General features: G+C 38.7%; 2 protein-coding genes across 8 annotated transcripts in view; both read right to left on the bottom strand.

Annotated features, from left to right (window-relative positions):
- Nucleotides 1-7,517, bottom strand: part of LOC113030100 (RAC-beta serine/threonine-protein kinase-like) — a 48,327-nt gene extending 40,810 nt beyond the window's left edge. Inside the window, exons 1-6 of one of the 7 annotated variants that reach the window (XM_026181218.2) lie at nt 7,361-7,517; nt 5,521-5,653; nt 5,266-5,394; nt 5,013-5,124; nt 4,586-4,736; nt 3,694-3,825 (exon numbers count right to left, since the gene is read on the bottom strand). In XM_026181218.2, the coding sequence (XP_026037003.1) occupies nt 3,694-3,825; nt 4,586-4,736; nt 5,013-5,124; nt 5,266-5,394; nt 5,521-5,566 (570 nt within the window). In that variant the 5' untranslated portion in view covers nt 5,567-5,653; nt 7,361-7,517. Of the gene's footprint in view, nt 1-3,693; nt 3,826-4,585; nt 4,737-5,012; nt 5,125-5,265; nt 5,395-5,520; nt 5,654-7,203 lie in introns of all 7 variants that reach the window. The other 6 variants (XM_026181219.2, XM_026181220.2, XM_026181223.2 and 3 more) reach the window with 6 other exon arrangements.
- Nucleotides 7,518-9,410: 1,893 nt separating this feature from the next.
- Nucleotides 9,411-26,230, bottom strand: LOC113031210 (vasodilator-stimulated phosphoprotein-like). The gene is made up of 13 exons (XM_026183191.2): nt 26,055-26,230; nt 19,647-19,818; nt 18,796-18,976; nt 17,677-17,725; nt 13,173-13,500; nt 12,691-12,794; nt 12,542-12,590; nt 12,380-12,422; nt 12,185-12,224; nt 11,980-12,051; nt 10,786-10,852; nt 10,396-10,453; nt 9,411-10,250 (listed from the first exon to the last, which is right to left on the bottom strand). The coding sequence occupies exons 1-13, from the start codon at nt 26,057-26,059 to the stop codon at nt 10,204-10,206; spliced, it is 1,215 nt and encodes a 404-aa protein (XP_026038976.2). The 5' UTR covers nt 26,060-26,230; the 3' UTR covers nt 9,411-10,203.
- Between the last annotated feature and the right edge of the window lie 465 nt (nt 26,231-26,695).

Here is a 26,695-nt window from a genome sequence, read left to right as displayed (position 1 = left end):
TATGGAGTTATGTAAAAGAAAATACACCTACCTTCAAGTTTTATGTATCAAGACTGTATATAGAAAAAAAATCTCTAGTCCTCACCAAGTTCTAAACTAATTTAAAATCTGGGACAAACAACCTTAAAATGAACAACACATGACATATTTTACTGTATCATTTTTTGCACAACTTCATTTAAAATGTTGCTTTACTTCACTGAAGTTGCAGGCATTCATTCATGCACAGATCTCTGAGGGTCCCACCACACCATTTCAATCAGGTTGAGTTCTTGATAATGGTCCACTGCAACACCTTTAATCTTTTCTCTGAGTTATTTTGTTCTAGATTTACGTGTGTGCTTGGTATCTTTGTCCTGTCGCAAGACCCAATGGTGCCAATTGTCAGACAGATGGCCTAAAATATGACTCTAGACCAGCGGTCCCCAACCTTTTTTGCGCCACGGACCGGTTTATGCCCGACATTATTTTCACGGACCGGCCTTTAAGGTGTCGCGGATAAATACAACAAAATAAAACTAGTACCGGTACCGAAAAAAAAGAAGATTTATTCATAACACACCTGAAAAGACCCAGGAAAACCGAGTTAACGATAAAAACGATAACATAATAATGCTGAAAACCAATAAAAACCCTGAAAACCATACATTTCACACCTGAGCCTCATCTCTTGCGGCCCGGTTCCAAACGACTCACGGACCGGTACCGGTCCAAGGCCCGGGGGTTGGGGACCGCTGCTCTAGACAATTAATTTAGAGGAATTCATTGTCACCTTGATGACTACAACGTGTCAACGAGCCCAAATTATCAATCAGCAAATGCTATTTCTCACAGCAACCGCGGAGGCCTGATATCCCCAAGGCTGGAATTTCCCTCTGCCATAATAATGAAAACAAAATCATCTTTAGAGCTTCTCTTCATCATCCACCACTGTTCTTGACAGTCAATATGAGATATTGTGGTGGGCGCGGTCTGCGGATGCCGTGCGGATGATCCTGCATGGCATCTGCAATCACGCCTGCCTGTTAAAACATGGGGACTCAGGTGTAAGTGTTGCATTTTGAGGAGAAATTTATTTTGCACCTGCAAATTTTTTTTACGTGCGGTCAAATTTTTTATTTTTTTTTTTACATGCGCTTAGAATAGTGGCACAAAAATAACGCCATACATTAACAGCTCCCACAGTTTCTGTGCTCACTTCAACATGTTTTGCATTTATATATATATAATGATAAATGAAAAATGAATGGAAACAGCAAAACAGCATAATTGGTTAATTGGTGATTCTAAATTGTGAATGTGAGTTTGAATAGCTGTCTTTCTCTATGTGTTAACCCTGGACAGGCTGGTGACCTGTTCAGGGTGCACCCTGCCTTTCACACTAGGACAGCTCCAGCCCCCCGCCTCCGCAACACTGAATTGGCTTAATGAAAAAGTATGGATGGATGAATAAAAACAACAATTGTTATGTGGTGGTCAGTATTAGGGTTGGGTTTAAAAAAAAAAAAATTTCAGCAGATTGATATTGATATCGATTCATTAAATCCTGAATCAATTTTTAAATATAAATGTATTTTGCCAAAATCGCCAGAATCTCAGCTTAAAGCTCACAAAACTATTTCAAGAACCACCAAACAGCTAAAACAGCAAATGAGAGCAGATACACGGATTCCACAAAAAGATGTAAACAGAAAGCGCAGATTGTTCACCTGATGGCACGTATAAAGATGGTGCTGAAAGCCGACACATCACAGATTCTGATGCTACAGGTTTTGTCACTCTCCGACCGGAATTCACTGAACCCGCAACAAAAGAAAATCCAAACTATGCTTAACGTTTGATAAACATTATCATTAATTCCCTCTTACATTTGCGGTTTTGCTTCCACCACAGTGGGTGCAGTGGTTCAGGGGGCAGTGCCAGAGGAGGTTGCCCAACACAGCCTATTTAAGCAGCATGCCAGGACCCAGAAGGGAAGAGAAATTTGGAGGGCTGGTGACAGTTGTTCTGCGTCTTGTGCAGGTTGATGGTTTCTGAGTTAGAAACAATCTAATGGCAAGAAAGGATTCAACATCTGCAGCTGTGATGCTGGCGACAGCCTCATTGCTTCTGGACAGATAAGCTAGTGAGATTTCAACAAGATAACATTACTCTGATAGTTATTTAAAAAAAACAAACCCATACCCACTAGACATACACTCAACACACACCTGAACAAAAGAAACTGAAAAGAACTAGGACCTGTAACAACTTGGGTATATGGACTGACAAAAAAAGGACTGCTGAACACCTTTATTGCTGTAATATTGAACAAATGTGTTTTATTGTTTGTGCTTTCACTCCTGAGTCGATACCTCAAGCAAATAGGCCAACATATCTATGTTCAGTCTTTCTTCTTTCTTCGTTTCAGTTTTATCAGTAGCATTTTCTGCTTTGGTTTTACTGCCGTAACTACAAGATAACTGCAGACCACTCAGAAATCCTAAGACAAGGGTTGTGTAGCTCTATCCTGCAACTATTGTAACTTGCCCTTTTCAGTGCAGTCAATTACTCCTCTGCATGTTTGGCTACTTTTTCTGCCGCACTGTAGCATCAATATAAGGGTTCACCAATGGCAGCAAATTTCTGAAGGGAGATTGCTGAAACTATTGGATTGAACATGTGGTTTGTATAGCTCAGTGCTCTGATAGGATTACAGGGTTTCAAAAGGTCTCTTAAGTTAGGTATTGCCTAACCACTGAAAAGTAAGCAGTTTTAAACTGGATCTGAAATTAACTGAAAGCTAGTGTAAGGAGGCCAGTACAGGTGTAATGTGTTCACACCATTTCTTTCCTGTCAAAAGGCAACCTGCTACATTTTGAACAGCTTGTAGGTGACGAAGTCAGAACTGATCAGAGCCAATTATAAAGAGTTATAATAGTTTTCACAAGTAGTAATAAAAGCATGAATTACTCTCTAAAAGTAATGTGCCGTAAGGTAGGCCTTCACCTTACTGAGGAGCCACAGCTAAAAGAAACTTGTCTTAACAACAGAGCTAATCTGTTTATGAAATTTTAAAGCACTGCTAAAAAGCGACCACATGCTGTATGGCTGAGAGCAGCCGGCCAGGTTCAAGTCCAAGCCGCAGCCCTTTCTTCCTTTTGCTTTCCTATCAATTCTTCACTGTACCTATCAAAGTAAAATCCAAAAAAGGCCAAAAATTAAATAGAATTATAAATTTGTTAAGATTAAGAGTAAAGTAATAATCTCGATTTACAAGCACAGAATCATCGAAAGCTGATGCAAACAAAGATGCTGTTAAAGAACTTATCATGTGCACAATCGGACCAGACACAGACTGAGTCAGAATGTTTCAATAAGATCAATAAATTCTTTGACCAAGAGTCTGGATTCATAATGGACATGAATATTAAAATCACTGACAATCAGGAACTGATCATAATTCAATGAGCAGTGTCTTTCATAACTAATGACAAAAATATTTTAGTCAAGCCCTATAAACACTAATTTTCAAAATGAGCCAATAAACATTATACTAGAAAACAGGAAGCCAATGTTGATGCTGTGCCACACTCCTGTCTTCACACACATTTCGCAGCATTCATCTGTTAAAGTAGGACAAGTCTTGCAGCAGCAAAATGGCAGAAATATATCAATTACAACTGCATCAATTATGTCAATACACACACTTACCTTGGCTATTATCACCATTTTGCGCAGTATTTTCATGGCATAATGTACTCCAGTTGTCTTTTCTTTGACAAGAATCACCTTCCCAAAGGTACCCTTTCCAAGCAGCTTCAGATATTCAAAGTCACTCATTGTCTGTAAAATATACAACTCATTCATTGTGGAAGTGTGTGTACATTTTTTTTAATTAAACAAAATAATCTTTTAAAGTTACGTACATTTAGAAGTAAAATATATTATGCTGTTCGTTTGACATGAAATGAAAAGTTTCGTTCTTTGCATCCTTGTTCCTTATGTCCTAATGCAAATAGCAGACTGCACATAAAACTATTCACCTAATCACTGTGACATAAAAGCTCAGCCTTGGTTTGAAACCACACCAGTAATGAGCAAGCAGTGGCTCTGACTGTGAAACAGAGGACCTCTACACTAAATGGCTAATGACTTATCAATCACAAAGAATAAACACCTGAATAGACTGACTAGATTTCTCTCTTACTCTAATAACATTTAAAATGAACTTAACTAACAAATACGACCATAAAATTTTCAGGAAAGTATTTATTGAGGTTATACAGCAAGCAGACATGCCAAGGGGCCACTTTCCCCCACACTTGAACACTACAAGATGTCTTTTTGCTACCACTGCAGTCCCAATGAATGCTGGCATTGGGTTTACTTTCCAATTCTAAGGATAGTAATTCTGAGGAAGCCAGAGACAATTACATGTTTGTATGATGTAAGAAATATCCTTTCACAAATCTATACTGATATTCCTGTTTGCACAACATATTGCTTCCCTGATAGAGTTTATGTGAGACCAACTGAAACTGGCCTGACTTACAGTAAGTAGCAGTTTTTATCAGCTCAAAGCTGTATCAGCTAATTCTCTCACCACTTTGGTGCAGCTCTTGGATATAACTGCCTCCATCTCCACCAGGCTGCTTTCGTTTGGTGAGCTGAGAACATCCATTGGTTCCTCTTCCCCCTGTTCCTGCATTTTCAGACTGTTCGCTACATACTGGATTGCCCTTATCCACCCCTCTCTGAAATGTAAAAAATATCACAAATTGCCACTCGGCTATCCAATCCGTAAAACTGTGAAGAGTATGAAATCACTGTATCATATACATCAATACTGGAGAATTTGGCGTGACTTAGTAATTGTCAATTTAAAAAAAACATTAGATGGAGTCGAAGTATTCTAAATGACAACTAATGAATAATGGATACAGGAAAATGCACATCACAGTACATAAAACACAAAAAGTGCATGCCAGGATTTGACAAGGATAGTAAGAAATGTGATTTACGGTTTTTACCTCTCTTCGTTGCTTTCTACATGAAAAGTACGTTCAATAACAGTGGTCCACTGCAGACAACGGATGACAAATGTATTAGGTCTGGGTCTTTCAGTCTTCATTAACTGGCATTCTGTAAAAAATACAATTATCATTCATATTTACTTGAAGGTGGTTAGAAGGGACCAGAACTGAAAAAACATACAGGGAGTCTTGAAAACTGAAAGGATCTGACATAAAGGACGGCCACTCTTCAACATCTTAAAAGACTAACCTGCCACTGAGAAGTTGTTCAGTGGTGGGGAAGGTTGGTCATTTAAATCTGGTTTCTCTTTGTAACCGATGAAAGAGCCATCGCTCTTTAGGATAAAATACCTAGGCCTCCATGTTTTGATATATTCACCTGGATCAAAAATGACAAATTAAATCAACAGTGCAATTATACGATGAGTAGCTGGCAACAGACAACAGAAGTCAACAGTTTTCCCATCTTATAACACAATTTTATAACAATTTTCATGATCCATACCTCTTTTGTGAAGCCATCCCTCTCTCACTATACTGACTTCATTCATGGTAAGGGACTGCCCAGAGAGAGTCAGAAGGAGGAAAAGTAGATTCTTACTATGTTTAAGACTCAGTCACAGTGACAACAGCACCTACTGAATGAAATAAGCAGTGCAACAAAATGGTAAATGGCCTGCATTTGTATAGCGCTTTACTCAGTCCCTAAGGACCCCAAAGCGCTTTACACTACATTCGGTCATTCACCCATTCACACACACATTCACACACTGACATTAAATATTTTCCATAGAAAAAAAGAAAAAAATTAACATTCAGTCAACAGCTGACTAAAAAAATAATAATCTTAAAATGAAAGAAAAGTCATTTAAGACCTGATAATATAATATCCAGATGAGAGTATCTGGATTTCATCAATACTGACTGCAGTCAGAGTATTGACTAAATTTAAAAAGCTTATTTAAGATATTTGTTAAATGTTTGCTGTCTTGATGTTGTAACAGACTATCAACTTTAGGATTAAACAATTTTATCTTAATTTACAGATTTAAAGCCTAAAGTCTCATATTTGCTTCACTGTCAAGCTGAATGATTTATATTGAAAAAGATGGGTGTTGGAAAAACATCAAAAAGACCGACCGATGATGCTGTATCCACTATATATTAGAATGGCTAGAAAGAAAGAAATAAACTTCGTGTTCAAGTAATGGAAACCACACAATATTTAATAAGCTATTACAATATTTTCAAACTTGATAAGAAATTATTGCATATTCATTGTCTATTTATTCGCTAATCGTTTAATCATTTATGATTGTCTCGACAAGTTTCTGTAAATGTATACTATTACTGTTTTACTCGGAACATAAACTTACATGTCAAGGGGACGAAACCTTACACTTTATAGAAGTGATGGTGAGTAACATTTAAAATGGCATATCTTAGCCCGTTGCAGCTAACGTGAAGGCTCCACAGAATGAGCGTTGGCTCATACGCCGCCCAGCACTAATAAACCAATCCGGAATTTTAAGTATTATTTAAAAAAGGGGGTTTTGGCATATGACATGAATGCATAAGTCTACCGGATGTTAACGTACATTACTGTACAATTCCTGCAACGTGAGTGTGTGCGTTTATCGCTAGTTTTGTTGCACAAGGATACCAGCGGCAGGTATCACATTTACAAACATCGCGCAACATTTTAAATGAAAGCACAATACAAAACTCGCAATTTGTAGTAATTCCAGCTAAACAACACATAATACCATTCTAATCCTACTCTCATTGTTTCTCGTCACTCGGCGGGGCAGTTAAGTTGGTTTGCAGTTAAATACTCACAGCAGATAATTTACTGTTAACATACAACGAAGTTTGAAAGCACACGTTACAAAAAGCTTTAAGTAAAGAAATGTATATACAGTTAATAACTTAACGTATTCACACTGAATCTATATTAACAGACAAGCGAACGTCAAACAACGATACTTGTCACTTGAGTAGTGTCAAAAGTCACTTTGCTACTTATAGCTTATTATCACATATTAGGTTCTTATTTTACAGCCAGTCATAGTAGTGCTTTCCATACTCGACTTTTATGGGGCTTCACACCGAACTCTAATATTAGTAATGATTCCTTGAACTATAATACATTCATTTTTATTTTTATTATTAGAAAAAAATATCTTACGTTAGCGATCATATGCCTTCTGGTAGGGTTGCTGAAAGAGCCCTGATAGCGATTATCAAAAAGCAGTTCTACCTAGCTATGAGTTAAAAGTTTGTCAGCTAATCTTTTAACTTCATATATTTTGCACAACTTAATTATGAAACCTAATTTAACGCACATCTCAGTGACTTTATCCCACACAGATTTCGTTTCAATGCAGCTTTCACAGTTTAGTTCCAGAACAGGCCATCCACCGAGGAAAACGCCGTGGAAGTTTCTTCTTCGTAGCTTAGGTCACATAGTGGTACCTCTTTACGCAAGTATCGCCCCCTGCAGGCAGCATGTGTGCTTGTTCTTTGTTTTGTTTTTTTATGCCATTGTTCCCGGAAGTTAGTAACATACACTGCCCGCGCCATGAAGATATTGGAACACTAATGTTTGTGATGCTTTTTTGAAAAGCTAATAACTCAGAACATAAGTCTGTATGTTATAAGCAAATATAAATTAAATTGATTTGTATCTGAAAACATGTTAGTGGATCAGCCACCAATGATTTAGGGCTTTTTTAACTAGGATAATACTGTGAGCAAACACATACCCAGATACCCAGTAATACCTAATTCACTGTAAATTATGTTCTCTTAATGTTATTTTAGCCAACATAGTGAATTAGTTGTTGTTCATTTGATGGTGTTAGTGACATTATGAAATCCAGTTTTTCAGCCTGTTTAAAGTCTTTCCACTGGGAGTGTGATCAAATTAATGCTGGACTATGTTCAGGGAAAGGCTATTTCTGTTACATATGGCTATAATTATAAATTCAGAGAGGATATTTGAGATTGGAAGTAAAAAGTCACCAAATTGTTTTTTGTTTGTTTGTGTATTTTAGCGTTTTCCTGTTGGCTGTTACCACCTGTATTTGGTTGCTTCTCAGCTGATAGAAAAATAAAAGTGAAAGTGAGGGACCCAGCTGAGACTGGAAGTACAATAACATTTAAAATATGTCACAAGCTAAACGCTTAAAGTTTTCTACCACTGTATTAGGCAATTCAACACCAAATACAATATTAAAGATGCAAGCAGCAATAAGAGGGTCCTTGCACCCTGCTGCTTGTCCAGGCCAGCCTCAGTCAACTGTGCTGAGGTCAAGCACTCACGCAGTCATGTGGTTATTTTCAGTTCAGTACGTTAACTGGGTCTGGCATCATTTACCCTACTGAACACCATCTATGGCCACTAGGTGGCAATTGTCTAACCATATGTCACACTGCTGTATATCATGTGTGGAACCAACAGTTAAAATTTCATTTATATTGAATAATTATAACCTACTGGATAGTTCCCTGTTGCCACAAGTTAGCGCCATATGTGTGACACAATATTGACAAATACAATCTAAGTCGCTTGGAAAGAAACTGACTGGACTTCTTTAAGTTCCTTGAAGATGTTTCACCTCTCACCTGAGAAGTTTCTTCAGTTCTGAAAGCAACTGACCATCTTTGAACAGAGGGGGCAGCTTATGACACCAACTGGCTGCCACCTACAATGCAGTTTTAAGGTACCTTCCCAGGCACCCGAGTCCCCATTCACATCTTGTGAGCTCAATGGGTCACATAATAAGGTGGGGCAAGGTCTCAAAATGGTTTCACCTGAAACCTCTGCTGATAATCCTAAAAAGTTGATTCTGCTCGTCTGGACACTATGCAAGGATGAACAGAATCAACTTTTTGGTATTTCACTACCTGGATGATTGAGCATGCATCAAGACTGTGCAGATAATGACCAACAGCCTTTTTTTTTTTTTTTACATCTTCTTACATGTGGTGAGGCACATTATTATTGACTAATAGTGGGTCAATGACCCTCTTAAGAGACAGTGCTCACTAGGGGTTAATACTTTATTTACTAATGGTTAATCCATGATTTATAAAGTAGAAAAGATAAAGCAGAAAACATAAAAAATTAAACATTTTATATGGCCTTACTAAGCAAGACTATTCGTATACACCTATATAAATGACATACTAAGGAGGAACAATACTTTATGATTGAGTTTTAACTAATACTTCTTTAATGCTTAATAGTGTGTAGATATTATAAAATGCCACCTAGCTTTTTAAATTTTTATTAACTTCTATTTTTTTAATCAAGTGTATGTGACCGACATTATATTAAAAACATTATAAATTCCATTTTTACCCAGTTTTAATGAAAAATCATACACAAAATTTGCTTGCTTGTCACAATTTTTATTATTTTTTAACAAGATAAGCTTTATTTTTGAGTACTTTTAAAGAGTACTTTATCAGATGACAATGGAAGAATATCAAAAATAATGTTTTCACATCTGAAAGGTATCATAGTTCTACGTGGGGTCATATGGAGTTTTTCCTGGTATACCCTGAAATGTACATACATGTAAATAACTTCACTTGCGCAATGTTGTGTAATTTTAGACATTCAACAACAGCTGCTGGAATTTCCTGGAATGGAACTCCCCAAAGTTCTATTCTTTTCTATTCTATTCTATTCTATTAAAAAGTCAAATTTCTAACCCATTTTCAAGAATGTAAGTTAACATGTGCTGAAATGTATATCCTTGGAGCTACAAAACCAGTAGTGTGCACTACTAATTTTGCAAGGACTTGAAATTGTTTGATGGTAAAAGTGTCAACAACCTGTCTGAGCAGATTACTGTTACCTGCCACTGATAAAAATGCCTGGGCATGTCATTCATATGTCTGTTGATGAATATTACATGAAACACTAAAATTTACAACTCCTAGAAAATAATTGGAATTCAATTCTGATTTCCATAACTAAGCAAGACATCGGGGAAAAATAATGATAATAATATTTTATTTGAAAATGTGTTCATGTTCATAGTCTTAGGACTGATCAGACCTTAAAGTCCATTGCATGAAAACAAATTAAACAATGTAAAATAAAATAATTTCGCCAAGTAAAGCACTGTGAGCACTGCAAGATAAGCATCCATTTTTTTCCCTTTTGATCAGTTCTTCAGTCTTCATCCTTGAGCTGTGACCTTTGTAGCTCCTGCATCAGAGCTAGAAAAACAGAGCAATATTCTGGTATAACACAAGATCACAACATACTGTATATGAGTAGTTTCTACATGTATGCCCTAGGTTCCTCTGACATAGTTCCTCTAGGTTCATCTGACATATGGATAGTATATACGTTAGAACTCACCTGTGATAATTTCTTCCTTTACTTTGTAGAGTTCCTTTTTTATTTCTTCAAGGATTTCCTTCAAATGCAGACAGAGTATGACGTTTTGCATAAAAGAAGTACATTTTGTTTTAATAAAGAGCCTTAAAACTTTATGTGTACAATAGTACAAATCTGGAAACAATGTTAGAAGCTTTGCAACTATGATTTAAGGTTCTTTAGATGAAATGGCTTTATAATGCAAGTCCTGGGAAAAACAAGCAGAGGCTTAGAACACATATTTTACATACTGAATAGCTTCTCTTGTTTCAAAGGAACTAAAATAGATTTATGTCATCACAGAAAGTTATACTATTTACTAAGGAGTTGTAGGATATTGGTGTGTATTTATATAAAGATGGAGGAACAAACCTGTTTAAATTTTTCCATATCACTATCATTTCCTGTACCATCTGAGTTCTTCTTCACCACCTTCATCCTACAAAAGAAAGATACTTTATTACACTGAAGCAAACACAATCAAAGAGGTCATATTTTAGGCCAAACACTTACTTTTATCTTCATGTACGTGTTCCAATAATGTTTCTTTCTTTTAAATTAGTTTGGAGTGCTATGCTACAGAAAGTGGAACACTCACTGAATCAGTTGAGCAGGATAGTGGCAGCATGTCACACTCAATGTGTTTTTCAAAGCAGAAGCAAATAATCACTAATAATTTGGAATTTTATGTGGAAATCTCTAAAACTAAATGGAAGCAAGTTTGAGGCCACCACACTGAAAATATTAATATTTTAAATTAATTATTAAAATATCACATTTTTATATTATTATTATTATTATTATGTGGGGATGATGCAGATGGCATGCTTGAGGCAACTGTTGTTGTGATATGGTGCTATACAATTGAAATGAATTGTTCTGTCAGACATCAGGTGTCTGTGCTGGCCAAGCCTGTTCTTGTAACAGGCAGTCAGCTAAGATCCCTTTTGCCTAAAATAATACAGATTTTAAAAAATTGACATGTTTGTTGTTAATATTCAGCAAATATGAAAGTTGTATAAAAGTCCTATATGCTTTTGTGTCACTTTGCATTAAAGTACAAACAATTTTAATGCCTGTATAATACATAAATTAAAATAATAAAGTAAGTTTTAATATCTAAGTTAAATAAGTGCATAGACAAGCAGACTAATTATTTGCATTGACAAATATTAATGAGTTCATAAAACTATGGCTGGGTGTAGCTCTCTGGTGTGCCTTTCACTTAATGTTTGCAGTTTTGCGATTACAACAGAGTAAGCTATTTGTACAGTCATGCTCACAGCTCTGCTGGTTATCTGTGGGAACATGTGGTTAAAAACAAAGCATTATCTTCATCTCAAACATGAGCTGGCCAGGGGAAGCAACACACTTTGTTTCAGGCAGAAACAATAAAAGCAGTTGATAGTTAATCTTATGACAGTAAGACAAAGTAGAAAATAGAAATGCCGCACACACCAACAAACAAATAAGTATCTCTTTCAGATTGGAATAGATCTTCATTGAATGCATATCATCTTAGAAGAGAACCTATGTAGTAGGCAGAGTCAGGGGGGAGACTAGTACCTGGACACTGGAGTAGTGGCAGAGTTTGAACTGGGGCTTGAGTCTTTTTGATTGGTGGTTAAGGATTTGGCTCTGTTGCAAAGAACACAGATGTTTTAGGAAAGTTGTTGATTGCTGAATTGCTGTGGATGGCTCAAAATAGGTTGTTGTTTAGTATATAATGTATGGATCAGTTGTAAAGTGAAAGTCTGAACCAGTCTCTTACCTTGGCATGGTGGCAGATTTTTCCTTGGATTGATTGATTTCTGGTGGGGAATTGTTGTATTTATTATTGCATTTCATGTTAATATCCTCAAATTAAATGTTTTTGTTTCTTTCACAAAAAGTCTATGTACAATGCTGGCTGTAGTGTAAAGAGAGGCATTTATCTTTCTTTATCTACACAGCTGTGATTACTCACCCGCTACACCTGAGGATTTCGATACAGAGGACTCAGAATCCTCCTGTAGTTACGTATAAAGATAATTACAGTTATAATTCAATATTTAAATCTTATTAAATCTACAAATACTACAGACCCATAAAAAAATCTTATGGGTCTTCTTGAGAGCATGGGGCTTACATTGTGAGATTCTTCCTTTTTTACAGCTGGCTTATCAGCAGCTTTTCGCCTATTAAAAAAAGAAATCCATTACAATACAAACAATGAGATCCTCCATATCAGACTATCACAAGTATTTCTAAGATGTATATCTCTCGATTATGACTTGCCTTCTTGCAAGGATGGCACTCATTTCTCCCATTAGATCACCTCCTCCACTTCCACCAGATGAGGACTGTGGTTTCGGGGCTGGGGCTGCTGAACCTCCCTCATCCTTAACACAAAAAAATGCACATCACTGTGTTTAAAGCCGTTTGGTCCAATGAATAGATCCTTTTGAAAAACATAAAACTAAATACAAATAGTAAAATGTGTGTGTGCATCAGGGTTTTAGAGAACACAAATACATAAATGGACTGATATAGCACTTTTCTACTCTCCCGGAGTACTCAAAGTGCTCTATACAACAACACACTCCAATGGACGCATGGGAGAGCAACTTTGGGTTAGTATCGTGCACAAGGATACTTGGCATGCAGACTGGAGGAGCCATGGCTCAAACCACTGAACTTCCAATCAATAGGTGACCTGTTCTACCTCCTGAGCTACAGCCACCCCGTATATGTATATGCATATATGTATTTGCTCATACCTTTACTGTTTTGCGCAATTTGGCTCCTGCTAGAGCTGCAGCCAGATCATTTCCACTGCCACCTCCACCTCCTCCACTGCCTCCTGCAACCGGTGGGGGTGGAGGTGCAGGTGGAACCATACCTCCAGATGGAGGTGGTGGAGGTGCAGGTGGGCATCCCCCAGAAGGAGGTGGGGGTGGACCTGGAGGTGGTGGGGGTGCTGGTGGGGCAGGTGAAGTAGCTGGTGGGGCAGGAGGGGCAGGAGGGGCAGGAGGTGCTGATACAGTGGCCTGGCGTTCTCGCTCCAGACGTTCTTTCTCTTGCTGTTCCTGCTTCTGACGTTCGAGTCTAGACGAAGATAGACAGATAAATTAGAGCTAAGTGCTGCTGTTTGTATAAAAACCTCAACAGGTATAATACATGTGTTTATATTTCACTGAAAATCCATCCTTTATATTGTGTGTGGAGGTTCATAGTCGTGCAAATCGTGGTAGTTTTAAGAGGTTAGAAAAAGAAAGGAACTTGATTTCTTTAAGTTTCTGAGTATGCTTCACCTCCCATCCCAGGGTTCCAGAAACAAAAGACAAACAAAAGAATTCCAGGTATTTAACAAGTAGTGGTGTCCCCTCTGGAGGTGGTTGTTGACCTAATACAGATCATGTGAGTCAAAAAAGGCATAGGCCATTACCATCAGAAGGGGACAAGGGTGAAACCTCTGTGAGACCCACCCTATCATGTGACCTATTAAGGTCAACTGAGGCAAGGTGTAAGTTGCAGTTGAAGTGCCTGAGAACTACAATATCAGTTCCTCATAGCTGGTGTTGAAAGCAACCACCTCTTTTCAATTGTAGTTGTTTGTTATGGACATGGATGGGAGGAACACTTTTCAAGTGGTAAGGGAGTATGAAAGAGAATCCAGGAAATTATATACTATAAAATTCCCCTTTGATTAAATCTGAGATGCAAAGAGTCCAGATTGGTCCCAAGAGTTTGTGGTTTTAAACTACAGTCAAGAAACATAGAGTTAAGCAGATCTGATGGAGTAGTACAGAACCAACTCTCGAGTAAACGATACAGGTCCTGACTGTTGGCTGTGCTTACGTGTCGAGCAGCAGGTTAGAGTATCTGGCCTTCTTACAGAGGGGCTCCCCAAGCTACCCAGCTGGGGTACCCCCTCATCACTGATCTTTGATGAGGGGGCTTGACTCACAGTCTCTGCTCTAACTCATCTCAAAAGTGTTCTGTTGGGTTAAGATTGTTGCTCTGTATAGGCCAGTCATGTTCTACCACACCAAACTTGCTCATTAATGTCTTTATAGACCTTGCTTTGTGCACTGGTGCGTCATGTTGCAACAGAAAGGGGGCATCTCCAAACTGTTCCCACAAAGCTGAGAGCATGATATAGTCCAAAATGTCTGACATGTCGGAAGCATTAAGAGTTCCTTTCAGTGGAAGTAAGAAGCCAGGGCCTACTCCTGAAAAAAGGTTGCCACATCATAATCCATCCACCACCAAATATTTATCCTTGGCACAGTGCTGTCAGACAAGTACCATTCTCCTGCCAACTGCCAAACCCAGACTCACCCACCAGATTACTAGATGGAGAAGCCCAAATTGTCAACGGTGGGTCACTTTTGATATTGTTTCCATTTCCCTAGAGTGAAGTGGTGGTGTGATGCATCCAATGTTCTGCATTACGCTTGGTGATGTAAGGCTTGGATGCAGCTGATTGGCCAAAGAAACCAATTAAATGAAGCTTTCTATGCACTGTTCATGAGCTAATCTGAAAGTCACATGAAGGTCTATAGTGATTTTCAAATAAGCTTTGCCTGGAGTGTCTGAACTTTCTTTTATGTTTAATTTACGATACAGTGAATGTGTCCATTTGCGTACCTTTTTGCCTATGCCAAACCTATGGAGAGGGGTTTTCAACATACGCAAACAACTCTCGTGCAGTCTTCCAAAAACACTATGGATAGGTGTGACTAACTGGCTGACTGTTTGAAAAGTGGATCATGGTAAGGCAGTGACAGCAGAGTTCACCACAAATTTTAGTAGAAGCCCCAAAAAATATAAAAGCATGAAAGTGAAGTGGTGGTTACAGAAGACAATTTTCATTTGTTTAACACCTGGTTTCAGGCGTTATAGTTTCAGTTTTCTCTATGGGTGAGTGAAGGACCAGCCACAGCACAAGGAGAGTGTGCCACAGAACAGTTGTTTGTGACATTGCCCTTATTTACAGCAAACAGCTACAATATGTAGACCAGGGGGGTCAAATTCATTTTTACGTTGTGGGCTACATACAAACCACTTTGATGTTAAGTGGGCTGGACCAAAGAAACTCTCCTTTCCATCAGTCCAAGTGCTATGGTTTTTAAAAAAAAAGATTTTTGGGTTTGACTCATTTTTTATTATCTTTGTATTATAGTTTTGCTCTCCTAATCTATAGGTCTTTAGGTGCATTCTAGGTAAAGATGCGTTTTGTGTTTGAGCTCTACAGTCTTCTGTTTATGTTTTATATTTATAGATAGCGTAGTATCTATATTTCTGGTTCATGATTCTAGTTTCTTTTTTCATCATGTTATATTTCCTTTGTTTCTAGTCTCTCTTCCTCATTTGGTTATGTTTTCTTCAGTTATCATTGTTTTTGTGTTCCCTTTCTGTCACCCCAGTCAGTCATGTCTCCATGTTTGTTTATTTCCCCTTAAGTTCATGTCTTAGTCCTGGGTCTCAGTGTATTACTTCCTATTTTATTTTGATAGTCCCTTGTGTCTTGTGCTGTGTTTAGTTTTGTTTGCCCCTGTCTCATTAGTCTAATTCCATCCAGCTGTTTTCCCTGGTGGGTATGTATTTTCTCCATTTGTTCTTTGTCATGTTATCCCTCAAAGTTGTGTCCTCCCTTGCAGTATGTTTTTTTTTTGTTTTGTTTTTTTCCCCCCATTGAGTTGCAGGTTTGATTTACCTTGTTAAATTTCTCATGTAACTTTGTGATTTTCTTTACTTTAATAAAAGCAACTTTGTAGTTTATTTTCTCATATTTCTCATATTTTATACTTTTCATTGTAGATAGTGGAAAAAAGGACATTTTATTTTTGTCATCTAACTCATCACTTTGGTGTAGTTTGGGAGGAGGTCTTTATCAGCAGAAAAAGCGTAGTCTGTCCATAGGACCACTGCAGAAGCATTCAAGATAGATTGAGGAGCTCAGTCATTCAGCAAGGGCACAAGGTAGAGTTGCTACTCCCCCATCATGAAAGGAACCAGTTGAGGTGGTTCAAGAATGTAACAAGGACACCTACAAGGTGCTTCCTAGCTGAGGTATTTTGGGCATGCCAAACTAGAAGAAGACGCCAGGGCAAACCCAGAACATACAAGCCAGCCATGAGATCATTACTTTTGGCTGGCTGGGAGACACTTTGGTGTCCTCCAGAAGAGGTCTAGGAGGTGGGTGAGATAAGCAAGGTGTAAACATCTTTGCTTTTAGGCTGTGTGCTCCAAAAATAATGTCACATCCACATAAGAGAAACCCTAATTAGTGCCTGCTGACTGTGCACTTGTGTTCCAACTAGCTCGCTTGCAGTGGGATAATTAGCGCGCTGCCAGACTGCCCTCTTTCCCCTGCTCCCTCCCTGGAAACGTGCTTAGCTGGAGATCTGAGAGATGATGTGCTTGCAGCCACCAGCAGCCGCCTACAAACCTCACTCATATTCCTCATTAACCCTTCCTTGATGCTTTAAGCCCTTCAACTAATCCAACAACATGCATCATATGACCAACATCTGTCAAGTCTGCGTTTTCAAGTGTCCACACTGCGATGGGACAGCTCCATTTTGAAATGTATGCGTTTTCAAGAGCGTTTTCAAAAAGATGGCATTTTTCCTTGGGGAAAATGCCATCTCAGTGTGGACGGGAGGCCAAAACGGAGAGAAGGTGATGCGTTTTCAAACAAAAACGCATTAGTGTGGACGTAGCCTCAGCTTCTGTAACCTGGTGCATTGCACTGCTGCCGCCACAGCTAGGTTTTGACAGTCAAGTGTACAGCCATGTTAGTTTATTCTGCAATTCTAGTGATATATCAGAAGGTCAGAGTTTCATAAATTCTACAGAGGGAGTGGAAACATTTTGATAACATGAGACTTTATTGAAAAATACTTGGCAATGACTTTGCTTTCTGTATCAGCGCTGATGTGGTGCTATTGTCTAAGCAGAGAAAACTGTTGTTCAGGAAAATAATGCAGCTGCTATTTACGTCTTAATGGTGAGCATAAATAGAAGTGACTGTGCAGAGCAAGCAACCAGTGCAGAGTATACTAGTGCCTGCAGACTGATGAACTCATGACTTGTATCAAGGAGAAAATAGATATGTGGACTATCTGCTGTAAACAACATATCTCTGCATTTGCATTGTAGTCTTTATTAGTCTGTAATAACTGCTGAAAATGTTAATTAAAAGCAGAAACAAAACCTAAAAACCAATGACATAAAATAGATATTAGCCTTAGTATAATTAAGAATGAACGGTACCTTCTCTGTTGTTCCAGCTGCTGTGCAGTGGGGCCGTTCTGAGCTGGGCCTAAGAAAAAGCATTAAAATTATTTAAAATTAATATATTACATAGATAATATAAAATATGCATGTATGCTTATATTAGGGCTCTCAAAGCCAACGAGATGATAACACATTCATGCAAATTCAGTTATTTGTATTTACTGCCAGTGTGAACTGAGTTACCACATTGAGTCTCAAATGCCACTTGGTGGCTAATAACAATTAAAAAATGCTATTGAGCCCTTTTGATAACTGGCAGGGAATCTTTTACAATGGTTTGAAGAAATTTTATCTCACTTTTTTGAAGAATTGTTTTAATTCAGGCATAGAAATGTTTTTCTGTATAAGTATCTAAACAGAGTTATAGTCCAACTCCAAAAAGTAGTTGGAATAAATGCCTAATAATCAAAAATAATTGTATTAACTAACATTTATTTATAGGACAGTACACTGGTTTTTAGGCTTATTAGTTTTCAGTGTGCCTAATACATTTCTTTATGCAATTCATTTTGTACTATTTGTTTTGATTTTGTGATTTCTAATCTTAGAGAGATTAGCAACACACTTTTTTTTACATACTTATATCTCTTATATCTTTTTTCCACTCTGTGTCACTCACATATTATCCCCACCCCACCACCATACCACACTTACAGATTATTGTCAGAATATAAAGACATTGCTATGCTCCTTGTTTTAGCCTTTTCCCATGTGCCTTTTGTACCAGTTACTGTTTTGCTATTCCCGTTTTTCTTATCAGTAATAGCTATGTTCCCTAATGTTTCCCATCTTCCCTAATTACCTTGTGTGTTTTTGGCCTTCATCTCCCCATAGCTTTTTTTTCGCATCAACCTGTTTCTTGTTTACTGTGCATCCTGTTCCTTGTGTTACATCTTTGTTTCCTAGCTCCCAGGGTTTTCCAGGCATTTCCGTGTGTTCTTATGGCTTTTGGTTTACCTTCAATAAAGGATTATATTCACTGGAACCTGCCTGTCTAAGAGTCTGCATTAAGGGTCCTCAGTCTTCACCAAATCTGACAGACAGGAATACTGCACGATCTGGATCTAACATGTCTTCTTGCACTGGTGTGGTTACCTGCAACTGCCGGGGCACTGACAGTATCTAAAGCATGCGTCATGGTGTTGGCAAACAGAGTAGCATCTTCTTTACTGCCAAAATTTAGCCCCCACACCTGCTTGTGATCACGCCACTGATGGAAATTTGGTGTGGCTTGATTATACTTCATTCCTTTGATAATGGGACAATTGATCACCACCTGATGAAAACAGGAAGCGAAGGATAATAAATGTAAATTAAATATAAAGTTAGTCAGGCCAGAAGTAAATTTGTTTAAATATATAATTATATGTGAGATCATATTGCTGATGCTTGGTCCACAGTAGATTGTAATATGCATGGAATAAACCAATACATGTTGTGGGTATTCATCTGTTAATTATTAAGTCTGTGCAAGGTGAACAGAATACACTGTGTGTCTCAAAGTGTATATACATACATACATACATACATACATACATATATATATGTATATATATATAAACATATATATATATATATATATATATATACATATATATATATATATATATATATATATATATATATATATATATATATATATATATATATATATATATATATATATATATATATATATATATATATATATACACACACACACACACATACACACACATTCCACTGTGAGAGACAGAATCTGAAAAGAAAAATGCGGTAATCACATTGTATGATTTTTGAACAGTGTATTTGTGAATAAATTGATCACCCTGAACTTGCAAAATCCCAGGGTGATATATATGTGTGTCTGTGTGTGTGTGTGTGTGTGTGTGTGTGTGTGTTAGTGTCTGTCCAATCAGAACATGAGAAGGCAATTGTCTGGTTTCGTGTGTATGCTTTTCTTGTACCTGCTGGTCAGCCTGCAGTTTGCGTCCCACTACTCTGAAGGTGTTTGCTGAAGGGTTGTGATAGATCTGGACACGGCTTATAGATGTACTGTCAGATCCTGCTGGCACCCAGCGCTTGCTGTTGTCATCATACAGCATGACTGTTGCCCTCACCTGACAGATACTGGACTCACTGTTTGAGGGAATGATTAGGAAAAAAAAGATGACCAGATGCAGTGCAAGAACAAAATACTAAAATGGTGTAAGTGTACAGATAAAAGAAACATGAACATTCTTCTATAACACGAACTCTTCCGGGAAGGCTTTCCATAAGATTTAGGAGTGAGTTTACAGGAAATTTTGATAATTCTTTCAGAAGTGCATTTGTGTTCAGTTGGGTTGAGGTAGGGCTCAGGTGCAGGCCAGTCATGTTCTTCCACACCAAACTTGCTCATCAATGTCTTTATGGATATCTTGGAATGCTGAAGTTTTAAGAGTTCCTTTCACTGGAGCTAGAAGCCCAGGCTGAGCTCCAGAAAAGCAAGGCCACATCATAATACCCCTGCACCAAACTTTACACTTGGCACAATGCAGTCAGACAAGTATTACTGTCCTGGCAACTGCCAAACCCAGACTCATCCATTGGATTGCTGATGGAAAAGCATGATTTGTCACTCCACAGAACGCGTTTCGACATCTATAGAGTGTTGGTGATGCATCCAATGCTCTGCATTACGCTTGGTGATGTAAGGCTTGGATGCAGTTGCTCTACCAAGGAAACCCAGTAAATGAAGCATTAAATGAACCCATTAAATGAAACACACTATTCTTGAGCTAATCTGAAGGTCACATGAAGTTCGGAGGTGTGTAGCGATGAAATCGCAGAAAGTTTGAGATCCCTCACTATGACTTTATGCAGCCTACCACTTCATGGCTAAATTGCTGTTGTTCCCAATCGCTTCCAATTTGTTTGTAATTCCACTAAGAGTTACATTTATTAATGAGGAAATTTTATGACTGGACTCGTGTAACCCATGGTGGAGGGAGTTACACGCCAAGCAACAGTTCAGAGTACCCAGCCTTCTTATGGTCATTGAGTACTTCAAGGAACTATCTGCCTGATCTGAACCTGAGTAGTGTTTCATCATTGGAGTTTTGTGCAAACCACAGTTTGTCCATGACCAACACCATGTTAAGGGTATCCATAAGTGTAAGTGGCACCAGGACATCCTAGGTCACAGATCAGCGATCAATATTGTAATCATATCATCTGATCTACGACCTTTGAGCTGGACACTTGGATGAAGAGAGAAGCTGAGCTGTCAACCACCTTATGGGTGGCTGTAGCTCAGGTGACAGAGCAGGTCAGCCACTAATCAGAAGGTTGGTGGTTCGATCCCAGGCTGCCTCCTGGCTGCATGCCAAATATCCTTGGGCAAGATACTAACCCCATGTTTGCCTACTGGTGGTCAGAGGGCCCGGTGGCGCCTGTGTCCGGCAGCCTTGCCTCTGTCAGTGCGCCCCAGGGCAGCTGTGGCTACAATGTAGCTTGCTATCACCAGAGTGTGAATGTGTGTGTGAATGGATGAATGACTGAATGTAGTGTAAAGCTATGGGGTCCTTAAGGACTAGAAAAGCGCTATACAAATGCAGGCCATTTACCATTCACCTGGTGGCTAATTAAATCAGGTGGCAAGAGGATGCCTGACACATGTGCCACACCTAAACGTACAGTGAGGGTGTGCTGGCCCCTGATCCAGGAGATCTTCAACTCTCACCTCCGGCAGAAATACAACAGCATTCTGTGGCTGGAGAAAGAATCTGCACCTAGACTGCTGAGGCAGCTGCAAGTAGATGCTGCAAGGTGGTTGGCCCCTGTTATGGCAGTAACCAGATGAACCAGATGGTAGACACTAGGGATGGGTATCGTTTAGGCTTTATCCGATACCAGTACCAAACCGGTACTTTTGAAACGGTGCCCGTGCTTAAACGGTGCTCAAACTGGTGCTTAAAGAATGAAGAACACAAACTTTGTCCTAAAACCTCTCATGTTTAGCTGTTTTTTTTGTAAAAAAGACAACAATGTTAGCCTTTTCTGCAGCTATAGGGGATTTATGGTATCACTCTTGGCTGGAAGCAGTGCTTAATCAATGGGGGGAAAAAAAACACCAACTTTGTCCAAAAACCTCTCATGTTTAGCTGTTTCCAACTTTTTCTTTGGTCATTTTAGCTTTTTTGGCCAGGGTGAAGGGAGTATCTGCCATCAAACAAGAAGACAGCCGCATGTAACTACGACGGTGTTTGCTAGTTCACCTTACGTGCATTAATTTAATAACGTGGTTAGCCTACTCAACGTAAATTACACACGAACAACATTAAGCTACTGACCCAGAGAAGAATGGCTGCTGCTGCCATCATCATCCGTCATCATTTCTGCTACACTGGCAGGGCTAGGGGCCAGGACTCTCCTCTTCGGGTTTTTGGGGGGTGTTGCTAACTCCGGGACCGATAACAGGCACCACACCCGCAGTAGATGTGCTCGATGTGAGGTCTCGCAGCAAGCTATCAAATACGGCTTTTAAAAAAATGCTATGCGTCGCCAGGTTTTTCATCAGATTCGAGGTGTTACCTCCTTTGCATCACCTTAGTATCACCTTAAAGCACTTGTTGCAGGCTGTTGAGTTTGCATCTTTTGCTGTGAAGTACAGCCAGACTTTTGACCGCTTCGCCTTGGGCGTTTTTAATCTGTAGCTCTGCTCTAAAAGAACATACGTACGTACGTACGTACGTACCTACTGCGCTTGCAAAGGTAAAATGATTGGCTGGAATCCAAAGTGTATGACATCTCAGGGGGGAAAAAGCACCGAAATAAAGCACCGAAATGTGCGCTGCTTTTCGGTCTGGTTACTACCGTTTATGTCATAATGGCACCGGATACCGGTACCCATCCCTAGTGGACACCAGAGATGAGGAGTCCTATCAGGTTTAGTTAACCTTTGGAACTTTTGAGGCAGCTGATGGGTACTAGCATGCCAAGCAGAACATGTCTCGGGCGGTAGCTGAAGCAAAAACAGAGGATATAATCGGGTAGCGGAAAGAATACCTCCTTCTCGACTTCTGTAGAGAAAGCAGACTCTAGGGACGAGGGAGACAACTTTCCCATCACTGAAAACAAGGTCACTGAGGTCATTAATCCCCTGGAGTTGATGAGCGTGTCCAAATCACATGACTGATTTAAGATGACATAGCAGTAATATGCAGCCATGTGGAGTCTATTTCTTTGTTTGTTTGTTTTAAGAGTGTGTATAAACTATAGGTTAGTTTTTAAATTGTGTTAATAGGCCAAGTAAAACCAAGGTTATGATAAATAATTTACAAAATGCTTTTTTATGAATACGAGCCTCCCTGAGAAGATGTATGCCAGGTTGCTGAAAAAGAGTTTGTCCATTAGTCAAACCTAACTGACAAACAATGCAGATCCTGTTCATGGAACACTGGACTAGCTCTTTATCCTTGGAAGAATATTTGAGTGTGTCCAATTCATCTACATGTGTATGGGGAACTTGGAGAAGGCATTCGACTGTGTCCTTTGGAGTGTCCTACTGGGGGGTGCTTCAGGCGTTGCCATTCAGTCTCTGTACAACTGTTGCAGGAGCAATGTATGCATTGCCAACAGACATTGACAGACTCATTCCTGGTGCGTGTCTTCGCCAGGGCTACCCCTTTTCACCAATTCTGTTAATAATTTTTATGTACAGAATTTCTAGAAGTAGCCAGGTGGCAGAAGGCTTCCACTTTTGTGGCCTCAGAATCTCAACTCTGCTTGGTACTCCAACATAGTGCTCTGAACAGTACCATGTTGGAATTCACTGAGCCCCTTAGACCAACCCATTCTTTCACAAATGTTTGTAGGTATATGCAACATCAGTGCCCTGTTGAGATAATAAGCTCCACTAAATAAAGGATGAGATAAAATCCACTGAGTCAAGACAATAATGCTCCTTATCATGCTTAGAGGGTATCACCAGTCCAGCATCCTCAGATTGTACGCTAAGTGGAAGAAAGGACGCCGAGTAGTAGTAAGTATCAGAACCATTATTCTGAATGAAACAACAAAGATCCATAAGTACATCAAGAAGCTGGCTATAATGATCGCGTGCTTAGTGCACCAGAAACCCGAGACACAAGAAGTGCTAGAGGAGGGACCACAATGGAAGGATAGGCACCTGTTATTGAAAAATCTTACCAATGACAGGACAATGACTAAAAGACACCACAGAGGCACTAATTATGTCAGTATGGGAACAAACTTTAAGCACAATTCAGTTCAATTGACTTGAATTCAATTTTATTTATACAGCATCAAATCACAACAGCAGTCACCTCAAGGTGCTTTATATTGTAAGTTAGACCCTACAATAGTGCATACAGATAAAAACCTAACAATCATGTGACCCCCAATGAGCAAGCACTTTGGTGACCGTGAGAAGGAAAGACTCCCTTTCAACAAAAAGAAACCTCCTTCAGAGCCAGGCTAAGGGAGGGGTGGCCATATACTGTGACCATTTCGGGTGAGAGAAAGAAGACAGGACAAATGACATGCTGTAGAAGAGAGCCAGATATTAATAACAAGTATGATTAAATGCAGAGAAGTCTAAGTCACACGATCAATAGAGGCTGGGATCCAGCACGTAACAGAAAGGTGTAAGATGCTAGCAGGCAGGGGATACATGGAACGCTATAATCAAGTGGCTGGAACAGTGTACAGAAACATCTATGCCAAGTCAGCCCTGACTTAGTGGACAAACAGAAGAAGATGGCAACATTGGGAATAAGGAACACGAGAAGCTCAAGAAATACCAAGGGCTAGGAGAGGAGCATGAGGTGATGTGAAGGTGAAGGCAGCAATGGTGCCTCGGGGTACTGACCCCCAAACTGGGCAAGTGGCTCCAGCAGATCCCAGGAATGACATCTGAGATCTCTGTCCACAAGACCACAGTCCTAGGAACAGCAAAGATACTTTTGAGGACCCTCAAGCTCCCAGGACTCCTGGTAGAGGACCCAAGCTTGAAGCATAGACCGACTGGGTGCTGGTTTAGCTCACTGGGATGAGCAGGTGACCACATGCCGTATGGCTGGGAGCGGCCGGTGCGGGTTTTAACACAACCTGCGGCCCTTTGCCTCATTTCTTTCTCTGTCTCTCCCGCTGCTTTCCTGTCACTCTTCACTGTTTCTATCCATAAAAAGACCATTGTTGCTTGTTTGGAAGAGCTGCCAGGAGACAGTTTCTTCTTGCTAAAGAACATTTAATATTTGCAAAGTTTTATCGGAATAAACCACAAGCTTTCTGGAACAATGTTTTCCAGACAGACCACACTAGAGTTTGGCTATTTGGGAACTGAACCATGCAATATTTGGCAAATCCCAAACATACTATATAAGCACAAACACACTAAATTTGGGTTTTTGTTAAATAAATATGTTATAATTGTGTGATATGACCTATATAACTCCACATCCAGATTATATTAAAATTATTTTAGAACCTAGCAAAGACCTTTTTTTAAAAATAATCATATTCTTTTATATACTTTTTATTTATTATGTCCTGACACATAGAACTTTTCAAATTCTATAAAATACATACAGGGTGGACTTTCTTTTCTATTTCTAAACTGTTCAAATTTTGTATATAAAATCAAATTAATTCCTCTAGTTAGTCAATCTGTTTAGCACATTTGAAAAGTAAGTAATGCTTCATAGCTTTACAGAGGTTCAGAACCCTAAATTTGTACACTGTAAAGTAATGGGGCAAATATGTGTTTGTATTTTTGATGATTATTTCATTAAAACAATTATACATTTATACCTTTATGTATTTATCCTGTGTGGTTTGAATGTTTGTATGCAAAAATTAATGAAATAATAAAAAGACTACATCTCTCTACAAGTCATTATGACACTGACTTGTTTTCAGTCTGCTACTTGCAATGTCTGTAGCCTGTGGGAAAGCTTTACTTCCTGTCACAAAGGTTTTCATGTTTTGACCACTTCCTGTGATCAGTACAATGCCTAATATGGACTGTATTTCACCTGTCATATGCACCAAGTTCTCAAAAGGTTTTGGTTCCCCAGAATGCTTTCTTGGATTAAATAACATTATCATAAAAAAGGAAATGCAGATACATGTTTAGTCTATGCGCAATAACTATAATAATTGAAGCACCTGTTATAAGCTTCAGACACTTGCAGACAACAGGAAATGTAGTCAGAACTAAATATCTTTTCGGTAAAATATAGAGAGCACTATGAGAGTCGGTGTTGTTTTACACATTCTTACACGAGTCATTCAAAATTAGAATGAACATATGTTTCTTTCCTCAGTTTAAAAATTTTTATTAATATAACTAATGTAAGAAAATGACTCACCCCATATTTCAGCTTTGGTCAATATCCAGCGTTTCACTTGTTTTTTAACAATATTTCTTCACTTCAAAATGAATCGTGTCTGTAGAACCTACTGTCATCCCTGATTGCACATTTGAGTTGCTCTCTCGCTCTGTGACTTTTTTAGCAGCAAGCATTTGCACTTCTGCCTTTGTATTGTCATTTCCTAGACAGTTTTTTTCTTTCTTCCTGTTCTCGTCTCAACTCGCTCTTTCAAATTCATATTTTCACACCTCCCCCATTTTCTGTCTCCCTGCGGTATAGCTCTGATTTCTGTCTGCTTTTTCTTTTCTATCAAGCTGTTGTTTTTAATTAGAGCGAGTCCTCTTGACATAATTATTATTACTATTTCAGATAAAGAGCACATGTGTGGTTTAACAAAAATTTCTGTAATTACGTTTGTGCAATACTGTTATGTTTGTATTCATTGTATTATAGGTAGGTAGTAAAAATAAAAGTCATAGTAAAGTAACAGCAACAAGTTTAGGCTTCAACCTACAAATTAAAATCTAATGAGTAATCCCTCAGTCTTCATTACAACAATTGTGACTGCTTCAGATCTTGCTTTACTATCCTCTTGTTGCAGAATAAGAGTGGTGTATTCTTACCTTCTATTAACTATT

Source organism: Astatotilapia calliptera, chromosome 10 (genome assembly GCF_964374335.1).
Source record: "Astatotilapia calliptera chromosome 10, fAstCal68.1, whole genome shotgun sequence".
Taxonomy (NCBI): domain Eukaryota; kingdom Metazoa; phylum Chordata; class Actinopteri; order Cichliformes; family Cichlidae; genus Astatotilapia; species Astatotilapia calliptera.
The sequence above is the reverse complement of the archived record's forward strand: the minus strand, read 5'-3'. Positions and strand labels throughout refer to the sequence as shown.

Coding starts and splice junctions, on each gene's coding strand:
- LOC113031210 (XM_026183191.2), bottom strand. Junction 13,501..17,676: donor CAGCTGGAACAACAGAGAAG/GTACCGTTCATT, acceptor ATCTTCGTCTAG/ACTCGAACGTCAGAAGCAGG. Junction 12,225..12,379: donor GAAATCCTCAGGTGTAGCGG/GTGAGTAATCAC, acceptor ATTCCCCACCAG/AAATCAATCAATCCAAGGAA.